The sequence below is a fragment of the Dermacentor silvarum genome, chromosome 7, assembly GCF_013339745.2.
Source record: "Dermacentor silvarum isolate Dsil-2018 chromosome 7, BIME_Dsil_1.4, whole genome shotgun sequence".
Lineage (NCBI taxonomy): Eukaryota > Metazoa > Arthropoda > Arachnida > Ixodida > Ixodidae > Dermacentor > Dermacentor silvarum.
The window spans coordinates 165033216-165048297 of record NC_051160.1 but is presented as its reverse complement, the minus strand read 5'-3'; the positions used below and the strand labels follow the sequence as shown (position 1 = coordinate 165048297).

Genomic DNA, 15082 nt, shown 5'->3' with positions numbered 1-15082 from the left:
AAGTGAAATCGTTTTTCTCTTTGTTGTCCCTTTAAATGAGGGCTGAAGGGTGACAGGATGCCGAGACTTGCCTGCAACTCCTGCAGCTTTCCATCCAGCTGTGCCAAGTCACCATCGGCGTCCAGGAGCTGCTCGAGCTGCCGCATGGCTCGGCTGAAGTTGGCCAGGAGGCTGAGGTGACGCTCGTGTTGAGGTCGGCCACTGTCACCTTCTACCTCTAAGGACCCCATGTTGGCAGTGCAGCTACTACTGGCCCTCACTCTTGAATGCCCCAGGTCTTGTAGTCGTACATGCGTACCGCATTGTCACCAAACATAGCTCCAGTCTTGTAGTATGCTGGGAGGTTAGGGCACACAAACAGCATAGATGCATTCACACTCCTTTCTGCCAAATTTATTTCAATACCCTACAGGCTTAGTTGGCAGCATCACATAAAGGAATTGGAAGGGGGGGGGGGGGGTAAGGGGGGCAGGACTAAAAAAAAAAGAGAGAGACAACCATAACTACAATGTGCACAATACAAACAGGATAGGAAGATAGAAGTGAAGCAACATTGTAAGGGCGTAGAAAGCAATGTTTGAAACAATATTCTGACAGTATGACAACAACAAGGATGCAGCTCACACTACTCAATCTAACAAACAGTTTGCGACAGAACACGTGAGGTCAAAGAACAACTGTAATACCTGGCAAAATACCCACGCGAGCAGAAGCTCCGTGCCTGTGACTTTTCCTTCATTGCCAGAGAAGGCTTTCTTTCTGTAATGCAACTATGACATGGGCAACTTGACTCTACCATTTCCAACTGGTACACAGTGATGCTACTGCGGAGTTCTGATTTGTAGCAATTTTTGGAGCATCAGAAATTTCATTTTGGAGCACTTTGGAGAAGGCAATTTGGCATTTGAGAGCAGCTGATTTTTCACATCCTGAAGTATTTCGAAAAAGCGAGTTGCAATTTACATTCGAAGCCCTGAATAATTTGTACGTTCTTACGAGAAGCTTGGTAAACATTTCCCTCCATTGCAGATCTCGTGGAGAAAAAAATGCTCTTCTGTGCATGGCGACACACACATAAATTGATATCGTTTCATATATTGCTAGTTTTCCCAGATGTCATTCGGTATATCCAGAAACAAAATGATGGACACATTGGCGGCATGCAGTTATTATAATAACATGTCATGCTGCACCTAAAAAACAAGCTACAGTAGAACCCCGCTGTTACGTTCCCGGGTTCTGCGTTTTCCCGACTGTTACGCTGTTTTCGGCCGGTCCCGGCATAGCTCCCATAGGACCCAATGCATTGGTAACCCTGCTGTTGCGTCGCAAATGTGGGACCGTTATCGCATCATGAGTTGCGAACTGCCACCCCACGCCGGCCCGAGCGGCCATTTTGACTTTTCATGTCGCTTGGCTTGGTGGCTTGACGATGGGATTGGCCAGTGGCGCACTGGTGGGGGGATTCAGGGGGTTCTAACCCCCCCCCCCCCCCCCGCCCCACGCGTCCAGCCCCACCAGTTCAACGTGCACCTTCAGCGCTGTTTAGCCACCTCCTGAATTACAATACAGGGGGTGGCTTGAGGTCGAATTTTTCTGATTAACAAAAACACTCTATCATTGTCTTGTATTTATTCACTCACTCCTAAATTACTTTGAGTAAAACGCTGAAGAAATAAACAGCATCATCAACCTTGGTGTCATTATTATTATAATTACTAGACATTTTATTTGCTATTGGATTCCTCTGGCTAAGGCAAGAATGTTGCATATTATGCAAAGTGCTTGCTCCCCCCCCCCCCCCCTCCCTGGCAGAGATCCTGGGTGCGCTACTGGGATTGGCTGCCCAAAGTTCCGGGGGCGACACCCCATGACGCATTTTCGGTTTCCGCCAGCAAACGCATGGCCTTTGAGATCCCTATTTGCTATCTAAAGATGGTGTCTATGACGTGTTGGGGCCATAAAATTGGTTTTGGCGCATAGATGTTCCGTATAAAGTTCAAGGGCGATAACTCCCATCACCGCACGCCGTATGCTTGTATGTGCGAGTGAAAGCGTGCGAGGCCAGTCGACGACCGTGCCCAAATCTCGCGCGCGCAAGAGAGAAAAGCAGGGAGGAAGCGCGCCTTCTTTCGTCCCAGCGAGGGGGAGAGAGGGAGAGCGGGCGGCGTTTTACTCTGGCACACGGTTCCACCGTGCTCTGGCATCAACGGCGTACTGCGGCATATGGTCGCCCAAGCCGTATCTTGAAGGCGATCTGCGTTGCGGGCAGAGTCTAGGCAGTGTAGGTGCGTCGGCAGCTCGTAGCTTTCTGCGTGCTGTGTGTTCTCGGCGCTCAGTTTGCGTGGAAGCGATAGACGGACCGCCCTAATGTGATGCCACCGCCAAACCGAATTCTTCAAAAACCGAAGCGTTACACAGCGCCCATACGGGCCCAGTAGGAAGGTGACTTCGTTCGTTGCTGCTGCGGCGCATCCTCAGGTCAGCGTTTGACAGCGCGCGTCCGAGCTCATCGAGTGTGATGTGTTCATGTTTGCCTGTGCGCGCAGACACCATGCTTGTTAATATAGTTAATAAGCGAATGTTTACAAGTGTATACGGACGATAAAACTACTATACTACTTAATTTGTATTGCTGCCTACTAATTTGCAATCGCAATCGATGCTTCGGCTTTCGGGCGAAACTACGACTTTTTTTCACACGTAAGAATTAAAATAACATTGTATGCAGTTCAACACTACTCTCATTTCTCAATTTTTCCTGTTTCTCGGCTCTTGCGTTTATTTTTTACGGTCCCGTGAAAAACATATCAGCAGGGTTCTACTGCTAGCTGCGTTTCTGGAGTAGATAACGTCTGCCGATGCATTGCCCATTGATCTTGAAGCCACGAGCCTCAGTAGAAACCGCACTTTGCCGTCGAGCCGCCTTGCAAGGCAGACGCCGCGTTGGCGCCATGCGTGGTGCTGTGGCTTAATCTGGACGCACGTGCTAGTGCTGTTTCGTCTCCTGTTGCAACTAAGGCTCGCCTATCATCGCATTGCACGTTTTAATTCCCCGGTGGTGCAATTGTCGGTGATACGTGCCGTCAAATCCGAGGCTGTTTGGCGCAGTTACGCACAATTTTCGTCGATTGTATCAGGATGGTGCAGTAAATCCCATTTGGCGCAGTTGGCGCAGGAGTGGAATCACTGGGTACACCAACACCAGCCGAGAAGGCTCAATTCAACGAACCCCTTGGAAACAGTTGAGTACCAGCTGCCCAACACCAGCATGATGCCACAGACAGCAGTTCATTTTACTTGGCCAAGTCATCGCCCTATGAGTTGATGCTGACTGGCTCTTCCGAAGCAAACGCAATTTCAATGTTGGATGCCCACAAGACATCCGAACTCGCATCAATGAGGCCGCTTTTGAGCCCATTGTGCTACTGCAACGTAGGTCCCCTCAACCAGCATACATTGTTGATGACAGCTCCGCACTCTAATGAGTATACCAACCTACAGGTTGAGTGTCCTCATTGCCTATGACTTGCATTATACTAGTAGCAGTAATAGTGGCTCCTGAGAGCATTTAAGCTTAGGTTTATGCTTGACCGTAGCTACTGCTGCTTCACTGCCACCTCTGCTATTACTATCAAAAGAAATATGGCTGTGGTCACTGCCACGGTGACCTCCACACAAGAATCATTTGATGTGTGGGATATGGGTATTTGCCACTGTTATCATCACATCTTCACTGGGCAGCCAGTAAGCGTCAATTCAGCTGAACTTCTTTCCTTAAAGGGACCCTGAAACGATTTTGACGATTTCTTACAAACGTACTGAGTTGTTAGAGTAGGTCCTTTTGATCATTAATTGATGCATCTAAGCACTCCACGTAAAGCGTGTAATTTATTAAAAGGTTCTAAAAAGGCACATCGCTACCGCTCGCAGCACGCCAATTGGCTGAGTTTTCAGCCGCCCCTGACCAAGTGACACGATTTGACCATATGACGTCAGTAGGGCGAGCTATCCGATTGGCTGCCCAGGGCGCATCATCGATAATTTTTCCAACATTATGGTGAACAAATGTTGTTCGTAATAGTTGAGATGTTAGTTAATTTGTTTCTATAAAAAGAAAGTAACAGAGAGAGAATGCACAAGGACGTGTATCACTACACTAAAAGCACTTCCAGTCCACAGCAAGTGTCGTCTGCTTGTGTTAAAACGTGCTCCGTGTAGACGAGAGCTGTGCGGTCAGTGTTGGTCTTGTTCTTTCTTTTCGTGAGCACCATGATTCGCCCTTGTGTTGTGGGCTGCAAACGTAGCGATCGGCGACATGTCAAGCGGTGACATTGTGCCTCTCTGCAAGGCAGCAGACGAGCGGAGTGGCTGCAGCGCATCGGACTGTCGGTATCCAAACGGTGCCAGCATCTATGCGTTTGCGGCCGCCACTTAACGCCGAAGGATTTAGCCTGCCCGGTATTCAGGTAAACGCAAGCTCAAGTGTACTGGGCATTTTGCGAGATGAACGGAGGCGCAAACGTGAACTGCTTGCATAGTGCAGCCACCTGGCGGCACGAAGCTCAACCAAATAGTAGACAGCTAATAAAGCAGTAACCAAGTGTATTCTACTTTCCTGCTGGCGCAAATTTTCGGCAGAAGCGTAATCTTGAACACGTCTGTTTATATGTTTCAAATGTTTTACACTTGGTTACAGCAATATTAGTTCTGTATTTGGCTGGTTAAGCTCTGCGCCACTAGATGGCTGGACCGTGCATGCCGATCGGGCCGCTCACGTACATCTATGCGAAGCTCCTTCATCACAGCGGTATATTTAGCTTACGCTTCTGCCTATCCGTCAAAATGCCCAGCTCGCCTGTGGTTACCGGAATACCGGACACGCTCGGCGCTGCAACAGACCGCTCGCAACGCACACTGCTTGATCGCTCTCGCTGGGGATCGACGGCTAAGTGGCTAGCGGAGAGGTTGGAGAGCCTTCGTGCACTGGCTCCAAGACCACCCAAAACAGACGACACGACATCATATCATGACTCAGAGCCAGTGAAGGCAGAGCTTAGCCTCGATCGCTCGGTGAATGAGTTGAGGAGAAAATGCATGGCTAGGGAGGAGGGTAACTTGTAATCATCCATAGCTCTCTTAATATGAGGCGCTTCACTTAAATTGCGATGCGAAGGTTTTACTGTAGCTGTACCCTATGCGTCTACAAAATTTGTCCGGATCATTTCAGGGACCCTTTAACCTCTCGACACATAAGGACATCGATGCAGAAAATGCAGCTATCCCAACCTTTTCAATGCCCACTGAAATTCAATGAGTGATGGTCAGAATGCTGCTGACTGTTAGCCATAATGTGCACGAAGATGCCAGCACAGGTTTCTGGTGTAAATGTAGGTTTTCAAGAAATATATTTTCATGCGCTTTTTTAGCTGGTGAAACTACGGTTATGTTTCCTAATTTTGAGAGCAGCTAGAAATACTTAAATTACAACTTTTCTATTCCGGTGCTTGAAAAAAAACTTGCGCAATGTCTTTCGCGTCAAAATATTATATAAACTGAGTGTCATTATTTTCTCAATGTCCAGTCAGAAAATATAGCAAAATATCATGATTTACACTGATCTTTCATTCTTCTACTGATCTAAACGATGCTGGTACGTTAACTGTGCTATGAGGGTAGGATGGCTGTACGTGATCAATAACACAAGGTTTGAACCCCTACTAATGGATTATCGTGCACATGCCTGCAATGGATGCACGATAGGGTTTGCATGCTGCACGATAACAATAAAAGGCCACTCGACACATAGACAAATGAAGGACAGAAGGTGAACCGAGCTAGTTTCAGGACTGTGTCAATGAGATTAGGAGTAATGCAATGCGTTAAAATCTAAATTAGATTCTGGGGTTTTAGATGCCAAAATGCTTATGAGGCATGCTGTAGTGGAGGACTCCGGATTAATTTTGACCACCTGGGGTCTGTGCAACCAATGCACGGTACACAGGTGATTTTGCATTTAGCTCCCATGGAAATGTGGCGGCGGTGGCTGGGATTTCATCCCATGCCCTTGGGCTTAACACTGCAACGCCAAAGCCACTACACCACCATGGCGGGTAATGCCATGTGTCTGGCATTAATTTCTTTTATTGCGATAGCAATTATATGGACACTTCAACCAGATTTCTGCCGTCGGTGTCGCCGTCGTCGTCGCCGTCAGGTTCCCTATAGATAAAATCTTCGCCGCGCGCCGTATGCCCGAGCGGAAGCGTGCGGGGACGCGCGCTATCACGGAGAGCGAACGCACTCAATCTCCCACGCGCAAGCAAGGAAGCGGGAAGCCAGCGCCGGAGGGAGCTGGGGGGGGGGGGGGGGGGCGCACTTCTACTCTGCCAGCAACCGCGCTCGTCGCTCGCTCGCACCGTCGCTTATCTCCACACGGCTCTGACCTTTATGCGCCGTGCATTCGCCGCTCAGTTTCCGTTGAAGCGATAGACCGCACGTACCTTCGCCGCTGGCGTATGCTTGCTGCCAGCGTTTTGACAGTCGTTGTCTGCAGTCATTCAGTGTGATCTATTCATGTTTGTTTGTGCGCGCTCACACCACGCTTGTTCATTCAGTTAGTAATAGTCGGGCCACATTTTCCAACGCACGCTACACATGCAATGCTGCCCGGATCGGCAGTGCAGCGCTACAGGTGTGTCCCTTCGCACGCGCTGCCCACGGGAAGCGCTTCTCATCAACACCACCGTTTCACACGCGCCTTCTCGTGGTCATCGAGTCTCTCTTCATGTCGGTCTACTTACGACGCAGCACACCTGCTTACTTAATCAGCTCATGTTTACTACAATTCATATTGCTACCAAAGCCGCTCACCTTACTTCGTATGGCATTGCTGTGTTGCTATCGCATTCATTGCTTCGCCCTTAGGGCGAAACTGTGACATTTTTTTTTTTGAGAGGGCAAAGTATAGCATTCTGAGCTTACAGGGTCGTAACGTACAGCAACACTGCAGATTTATCTCAAATAATGAAGACAACTCTATATAGTGGCTTAACTTTCACAAACACAGGCTGTGAGGAGTAAACACTTTTGAAGGAAGACGTATTAAGCAAGCACCATTCAAGGCACCACAACCAGAAATCTCCATCCAGCACCATGCACAGGAGAAGCAAGAAGGTGCTTAAAGTGTGTTTAGGTTAAGTACTATGACTTATTTAAGGTTTTTACCCAACAATGCCATTTTCCAACAAAACGGAAGGTTAAATGATTTGGTGCTGTCTTACAAAACAGTGCTCAATGTGGAAACAACTTATGTTGCAGCGTGCTTGCATGACTGGACTGTGTTGAATAAGAGCACCATTTCCTAATAAATTTGGCAATCTGCGAGTTGAGCACTTGTCTCGTTACCTCTTTCCTTCTAGTCCTTGTCAGTCTTGTTGCTGTTTCACAAGACATTTTCCCAGCATGTGCCAAGTGTTCTTTATGCCCTCATTCTTGCAACAGATTGTGCAGTGTGAACAGAGAACTCTGGGGACGCAGCGTATGTTTACAATTATTTGGGAGAGCACACCTTCAAGACCAGGCCTGAAGTTCTGGTACATCCAGTATCGGTACTCTGAAAAGCAGAAAGATGTGGAAGAGGATTTCACTACCAGCACCGAGAAATGGGTAACGTTTAAGAGCAACATACAAGAGCACAGGATAAAGACTAACGTTTGCCATACTCTGCATCAATGATGGAGGTTCAAGAACAAGCTGTCGAGTTTGCTGCATAAAAACCACAGCATCATGCATCCCTGTAAAACTTTTGCATGACCTAGTGTGTTAGACATACTTGTAACAGGAGGCAGCGTAAGAAAGACAATCACATGGGAGGATATGAAGAACAAGCGCTAAACTTGCACTGTTTATTCACTGGCATCGGCCACTACATATGTAGGCTCGGTATGAAACAAACAGAGCATGTGCAAGGAGCTCCCTCTCTGTTGTACAGATTGATAGACGGACTGCTGACACGATTGCGCGCACTCTTTGATATTAAATATGCTTCTTATATCAGTTGTGCATTTGAACAGTGCGAGCTTCGTGTTTGTTCTTTGTACCCACCCATGGCATTGTGCCTTTTTCGCGCTACCTTCTGTTGCAAGTATGACATCACTGTGTGTGGCAAAAGTGCACCCCTGATAAATCACCGACGCTTACATTCCCCTGAAAGACTTTTGACCTTTCCGACTCAATAAAAGCACTAAAAGATAGCTTCATAGATGGGCTTAAATACAGCTGTGGGCTGGGCATCTCTATCAAGTGATGACTGCTCTAATATTGCTACGGAACAGTATTTGCCATGATGAAGAGGCGAGCAGTGTGAAGAACGACGACGATTAGAGGCTAGTGCGGGCTGTTGTCTCTTGGCCAAGTGCGGCGCATTTGCTTGTAAATATACTTGTATATAGCTTTTCGTCTGCGTATTCCTAACATCTGGTGGAGGTGGACGTTCCCTGTACCTCGTCACGGAGCTTCGCAGTGGACGGTACGTCGAGCCTTCCATCATGGCTCCCGGCGATGACAGCTCGACTCAGCCGGCTCCGACACCTGCTGCCACTTTGACGAACTACATCGCTCTCCCCGCTCCCCAGTGATCTTGGCGTATTCTCGGGCAAAGATGGGGAAGACGTCGAGGGCTGGATCAGCCTGTACGAACACGTCAGCCGCAATAACCGGTGGGACCCTACTATCATGCTCGCCAACGTAGTCCTTTACCTCGGTGGCACACCTCGAGTTTGGTTTCGGACACACGAAGATGAGCTCACCAGTTGGGATTCACTTAAGCAAAAGCTCCGAGACTTGTTCGGCAACCCCTATGGTCACCAACTTGCCGCGCAGGGGGCGTTATCCGGCCGTGTGCAGACGTCAACAGAGCCCTACGTCACGTACATTCAGGACGTCTTGGCTCTGTGCCGCAAAGTTGACGCACACATGACTGAGCCAGACAAGGTTTCCCACATCCTAAAGGCATTGCCGATGACGCCTTCAACTTGCTCATTTTCAAGAATGTGGCGATGGTGGATGCAGTTATAAAAGAGTGCCGCCACCTGGAACTCACTAAAAGCTGACGTATCGACCAGCAGTTTGTCCGTCTGCCCAACACCCTAGCAACATCTTCCTGTGCCGACACTTCTTGTCCCAACAACACTGGCGATGTTACCAGGATCGTCCGCCATGAGATTGAGGCCGCCTATCCGGCTGCCTTCGACTCCAGCTCCTCTAACGCACCTGCAGCCACGGTTTCCCTGATCCAGGCAGTTGTCCACCAGGAGTTCGCAAACATGTGTCTTCACACCGTCGGCTCGGCGCATCGCTCTGATACCTACCCGGCTTCTTCGATTCCGCCCCGTCCCGCATCTTATTACCCACCACGTTTCCGCAACCCATTTGAATGGCGCACTGCTGACGACAAGCCCATTTGTTTTCACTGCCGTCGAATTGGGCAGATTTCTCACCACTGTCGCAGTCACTGGAGTTCCCCGACCCGGTCTACTTATACTGCCTACTCTCGCCCAGGAGGCCCTTCTCGACCCTATACCGCATGCTCCGATAATGCCACCACTGATTCTCTTGCGCCGAACCGCCCCTATTCTCGTTCGTCTTCGCTCCAACGACGACAATCTCGCTCTCCCCAGCCCCGTCGCTCCTATTCGCCGACTCCCTTCGGACGCCGCTCCCAGCTGGAAAACTAGACGATGCAACGCCTCGAGGTGACGCTGCATTGCTCCCTACGCCGCCAAATCCCCTACTGACGTTGCCCACTTATCTGAACCTTCTTGACGTGCAAGTCGACGGTGTTTTTGTGTCTGCTCTTATAGACACTGGGGCGCATTTATCGGTAATGAGCGCTGACCTTCGTAACCCGCTGAAGAAAATAATCACACCCGCCACAACACCTGTTGTCCGTGTCGCCGATAGCGGAACAGCCCCCGTAATTGGTATGTGTGCCGCCCGCGTCTGCTTCGCCGATCGCTCCACTATCGTGCCATTCACAGTCATCGCCCACTGTCCCCACAACATCATCCTCGGCTTGGACTTCCTCTCCGCGCATTCTTCTCTCATCGACTGTTCCGCCAGTACTCTCCGCCTTGACCTGCCTGTTCTGGATCCCACTGAACCACACCCCAGTCGCCTCAGTTCCGTCGACTTCCACATTCACTTGCCACCTTCGGCACTGACTTACGTTGACTTAGTATCATCCTCACCAGTGCCTGATGGTCACTACATCGCGGCTCCCATGCAAGATGTCCTCCTTACACACAGGATCACAGTACCTCATACAGTTTTATCTATTACAGCGAATTGCGTCTGCCTGCCAGTGGTCAATTTTGGCTTGACGACACAAGTGCTGCCACACGGGATGTCTCTGGCCCAGCTTTGCTCATTCGAGGATCACTCAGTAGCATCTATTGCAGTAGGCGACAATTCAGCCGATTCTCCTCTACTATCACAGTCGGCAACTTGTACCATCGCCGACTTACAGAAATTGATTGTCTCCGACATGCCGTCCGAGCACGCTCGTGAGCTCTACCACGTTCTGTTTTCCTACCACGATATTTTTTACTTTAACGATCGTCCTTTGGCCCAAACTACAGCTGTTAAACATCGCATTAATACTTTCGATGCCCCTCTTATTCATCGCCGCCCGTATCGAGTGTCACCAGCTGAGCGTCAAGTTATTCACGCAGAAGTTCGCAAAATGCTTGCCAAGAACATTATTGAACCGTCGTGTAGTCCATGGGCGTCACCTGTTGTACTGGTAAAAAAGAAGGATGGCTCATGGCGCTTTTTGCATGGATTATCGGCACCTTAACAGGGTTACCAAAAAGGACGTGTATCCCCTACCTCGGATTGATGACGCCCTTGACTGCCTCCACGGTGCTCGCTATTTCTCCTCTATTGACCTTCGCTCCAGCTACTGGCAGATTGCCGTGGACGATCTAGACCGCGAGAAAACTGCTTTTGTAACACCTGACGGTCTTTATCAATTCAAAGTGATGCTGTTCGGTCTATGTAACGCTCCTGCCACTTTTGAACGCATGATGGACTCCCTTCTTCATGGCTTCAAATGGTCCACGTGCCTGTGCTACTTGGACGACGTTATAGTATTCTCCCCAACGTTCGCTACACACCTCGAGCGCCTCTCAGCAGTCCTGGACGTTTTTCGTCGAGCCGGTCTGCAACTCAACGCATTGAAGTGCCAATTCGGCTGTCGCCAGATTACCGTCCTTGGACATCTCGTTGACGCGAACGGAGTGCAACCGGACCCAGGCAAGATCCACGCTGTTACGCACTTCCCTGTTCCGAAGTGTGTCAAAGATGTGCGCAGCTTCATCGGCCTTTGTTTGTACTTCTGGCGTTTCGTGAAAAATTTCGCGGCCATAGCCCGACCACTAACCGAGCTTTTGAAAAAAAACGTCCCTTTCCAGTGGGGCGATAACGAGGCCTCTGCATTCTCGCATCTAATCGACCTTCTCACAACTCCTCCCGTTCTGGCCCATTTCGATCCTTCTGCGCCTACCAAAGTCCATACTGATGCCAGCGGCCACGGAATTGGCGCAGTACTGGCACAACGCCAGCGGGGCAACGACCGTGTTATCGCTTACGCCAGCAGGCTCCTTCATCCTCCGAGCGCAACTATTCCATCACTGAGCGTGAGTGTCTGGCCCTAGTTTGGGCGGTTGCGAAGTTCCGCCCATACTTATATGGCCGACCCTTGTCCGTTGTCACAGACCATCACGCGCTTTGCTGGTTATGCTCACTGAAAGATCCTACAGGAAGACTTGGTCGCTGGGCATTACGCCTCCAAGAATATTCGTATTCTGTCACCTACAAATCTGGCCGACTACACAAGGACGCTAACTGCCTGTCTCGCTACCCGGTAGATGAGCCTGACGATGCCGACAGTAGTACCGCCAACGGTATTTTCTCTGTGTCTGCCTTCGCTAACATCGCTGATGAGCAGTACCGAGATCTATCGCTGCGAGCACTCATCGAGTGTCTGCGCTCTACTCTTACCGACGCCTCTGTTCGCCGATATCCTCCAGGGTGGCATTCTGTACCGAAGGAACTTCCTCCCTGACGGATCTGATCTTCTTGTCGTGCCAAAACATCTACGACAGACTGTGCCCTTTCAGATGCATGACGCACCCACTGCAGGACATCTTGGGGTAACCCGCACGTACGACCGCGTCCGCCGCCGCTTCTATTGGCTCGGTCTCGCTCGCTCCGTCCGACGCTATGTTGCTGCCTGTGATCCCTGCCAGCATCTGAAAACACCTCAGGTGCTACCTGCCGGGCATCTCCAGCCGATCACCGTCCCTGTGGAACCGTTCTTTCGTGTTGGATTAGACCTCCTCGGCCCCTTTCCCACGTCATCCTCTGGGAACAAATAGGTAGCCGTCGCAACTGATTACGCCACCCCAATGCACTATCACGCGGGCTCTCCCTACCAGTTGCGCCACTGACGTCGCAGACTTTCTCTTGCGTGACATTATCTTGGTTCATGGCGCCCCGCGACAGCTGCTTACTGACCGTGGTCGCAACTTCCTGTCAAAAGTTATCGCCGACATTGTGCGTTCCTGCTCCACTCAACACAAGCTGACTACCTCATACCATCCTCAAACCAATGGCCTGACGGAGTGGTTAAACCGTACCCTTACCGATATGCCTGTCCAAGTACGTTTCCAAGGGCCACCACGACTGGGACATTGCCCTTCCTTACGTCACATTTGCGTATAATTCTTCCCAGCACGACACCGCTGAATTTTCTCCATTTTATCTACTGTACGGTCGCGGACAGACCTTGCCCCTTGATACGGCACTTCCTCCTGCTGCGATCTCAACAAGTGAGTATGTGCACGACGCCATCGCCCTCGCCGACCATGCACGCCAGCTTGCCCGTACTCGACTGACAGCCTCGCAAACCACTCAGCAGCGCCAGCACAACGCCCGCCACCGTGACGTACAGTTTTCGCCTGGTGTGCTCGTGCTCCTGTGGTCGCCCTCTTGTCACGTCGGACTTTCAGAGAAGCTCCTTTCACGATACACAGGGACCTACCGCGTGCTGTGCCAGGTGACGTATGAAATTGAACCTGTCAGTTCGACCTCGCCGTTTACTCTGGCATGTAGTGATGTCGTGCACGTCAGTAGGCTCAAGGCATACTACACTGCTTCCGAGTCCGGCCTTTAATCGCTCCGGGACGGCGCTTTTGCCGCTGGGGGTAGTGCTACGGAACAGTATTTGCCATGATGAAGAGGCGAGCAGTGTGAAGAAGACGATGACGATTAGAGGCTAGTGCAGGGCTGTTGTCTCTTGGCCAAGTGGGGCGCATTTTCTTGTATATATATTTGTATATAGCTTTTCGTCTGCGTCTTCCTACGTAACAATATGACACATGCTTCGTTTCAAAGCAATCTGCAGGGGAAGGCAAGGAAAAGCTTGGCATGCTGCTGTAGGAGGTTCAGGCAGTTATCTGGTCTGCTTAAACCTATCCCACCGAAATGCAGTCCAGCAAAGGCTAGGATTCCTGTCAGCCAATCATAAATGAAAACAGTTGCGAATTCTTAGAAAATAGGAAGGCTCGTCCATTATACACCGCTAATATTTCCATGAACTTCAGTCAGCATCGCACGGAGCGTCATCAGAGAGTGGAGCAGCCTTTATTCCAATTCTCACTGCTGTACTGCATAGACTTGGCAAGGCTTAGTACAGGGGATGAAGTCCTGTCCTGGGGCAATGCCCGAGGCACCCCCACGAGAGCAACTGAGGAGAGTCCTTTGTACACTTACATAGGGATGAAATACACACGAGGATAGGCAAAGGCTACACAAACATACAAAACAAAATACAAAATCAATCCCTTTTATAGCTTTGCTGACGCACTGTTGTAAATTCCACACTTATAAACCAATACCCTTCTGTAATGCAAACGACTGAATTAAGAGAGTGCTTCCAACCAGACAATTATTTATGAGCATGCAATGTTACTTGCCCTCGATTCAATATTAGCCTCATTGCACATTTTTATATCACCGCTTGTGTTTCTATGTTTCGTTCTGCCTAATTTTATGCTCCTTTAACTTGCAAGGTCAATGTAAGTGTTATGCATTTTCTGTTATTTCCATAATTTCTTTGTCCATTCTTGTTTTGAATTCTTTTATACAGTATGCCAGGTATACATTTCCTGTGCTTCTATGCAACTTTCGTTACTCTAGCTGTACAGAGTGCCGAGTCAGGGAAAAGGATAGAGGCATATTGCGTCAGTTTCCAGATGAAGCTAAGCTGCTAAGCTAAGCCAACGACGGAATGCATTTATTTATACTGCGATCTTATACAAGATCTTTACAGAGCGATATAAATGTGGACAAGCGCAACCAAGTTCAGTGGAGAATAAAATCAATCGAGCTAAAGTCGCCTCGGGCAAGTCTACCTTGTGAGCGATTGAGGCGTCTGTAGTAGTAGTAGCAACCACAAAAGGCAACAACTTCCGCAACTGTTGCGACGGCCAAGGCGGTGCTCAGGAAGCCCCTTCTGACCCGGCTTTTCTGAAGCATTTGACTACAAAAGAGAGACAGGACAGTGCATAATTAATACGGTGTCGCCCATTCTCGGTGCAGCCTTTAAAAATGATACCACGCACTTGCAGTTGATCGACTTGATGCGAATCTCGAAATGGTTTCCTCTTCACAAATGTACCACTGGACAGTCGGTCACATTTACAAACTGTCAACGAAGAGAATAAGGAACATGCGGTTTTAAAGGTCAACCGGCTATTCCATAGGCTATTCAAACGCAGCAGCAGAACACAGCAGCGGTAGCAGACGAGACTGACCAAAGAGGCGTTGGACTGACAAGTTTCGTAGTTTTATATAGCACAAATGGACGCATATTTTACATTGACTTCGAAAAGGGAGTAAGCCACCGCCCCTACCTTACGCACCATACCGCATTGCCTTACGTGTCCAAACGATACTGTGCGTAATTTTATTATTTGCTCGCCTGTATGTTAAGAGCTCCCTACGGAAACCCTATGTT

At 49.5% G+C, this 15082-nt stretch overlaps 2 protein-coding genes across 3 annotated transcripts in view; both read right to left on the bottom strand.

Annotated features, from left to right (window-relative positions):
- Positions 1-15082, bottom strand: part of LOC119458665 (tubulin-specific chaperone C) — a 48747-nt gene that overhangs the window by 10030 nt on the left and 23635 nt on the right. The window lies entirely within an intron of this gene.
- Positions 112-14878, bottom strand: LOC119458666 (protein CEBPZOS). The gene is made up of 4 exons (XM_049671360.1): positions 14688-14878; positions 14478-14605; positions 7571-7615; positions 112-336 (listed from the first exon to the last, which is right to left on the bottom strand). The coding sequence occupies exons 2-4, from the start codon at positions 14599-14601 to the stop codon at positions 257-259; spliced, it is 249 nt and encodes an 82-aa protein (XP_049527317.1). The 5' UTR covers positions 14602-14605; positions 14688-14878; the 3' UTR covers positions 112-256.

Bases quoted from the DNA above. Each gene is read 5' to 3' on its own strand.
- LOC119458666 (XM_049671360.1), bottom strand. From the start codon at position 14,601: ATGCTTCAGAAAAGCCGGGTCAGAAGGGGCTTCCTGAGCACCGCCTTG. The intron at 7,616-14,477 runs GTAGACTTGCCC...TCTGCTTTTCAG, and splicing joins ACGCCTCAATCGCTCACAAG to AGTACCGATACTGGATGTAC. The intron at 337-7,570 runs GTGTGCTCTCCC...CTAACCTCCCAG, and splicing joins CTTCAGGCCTGGTCTTGAAG to CATACTACAAGACTGGAGCT.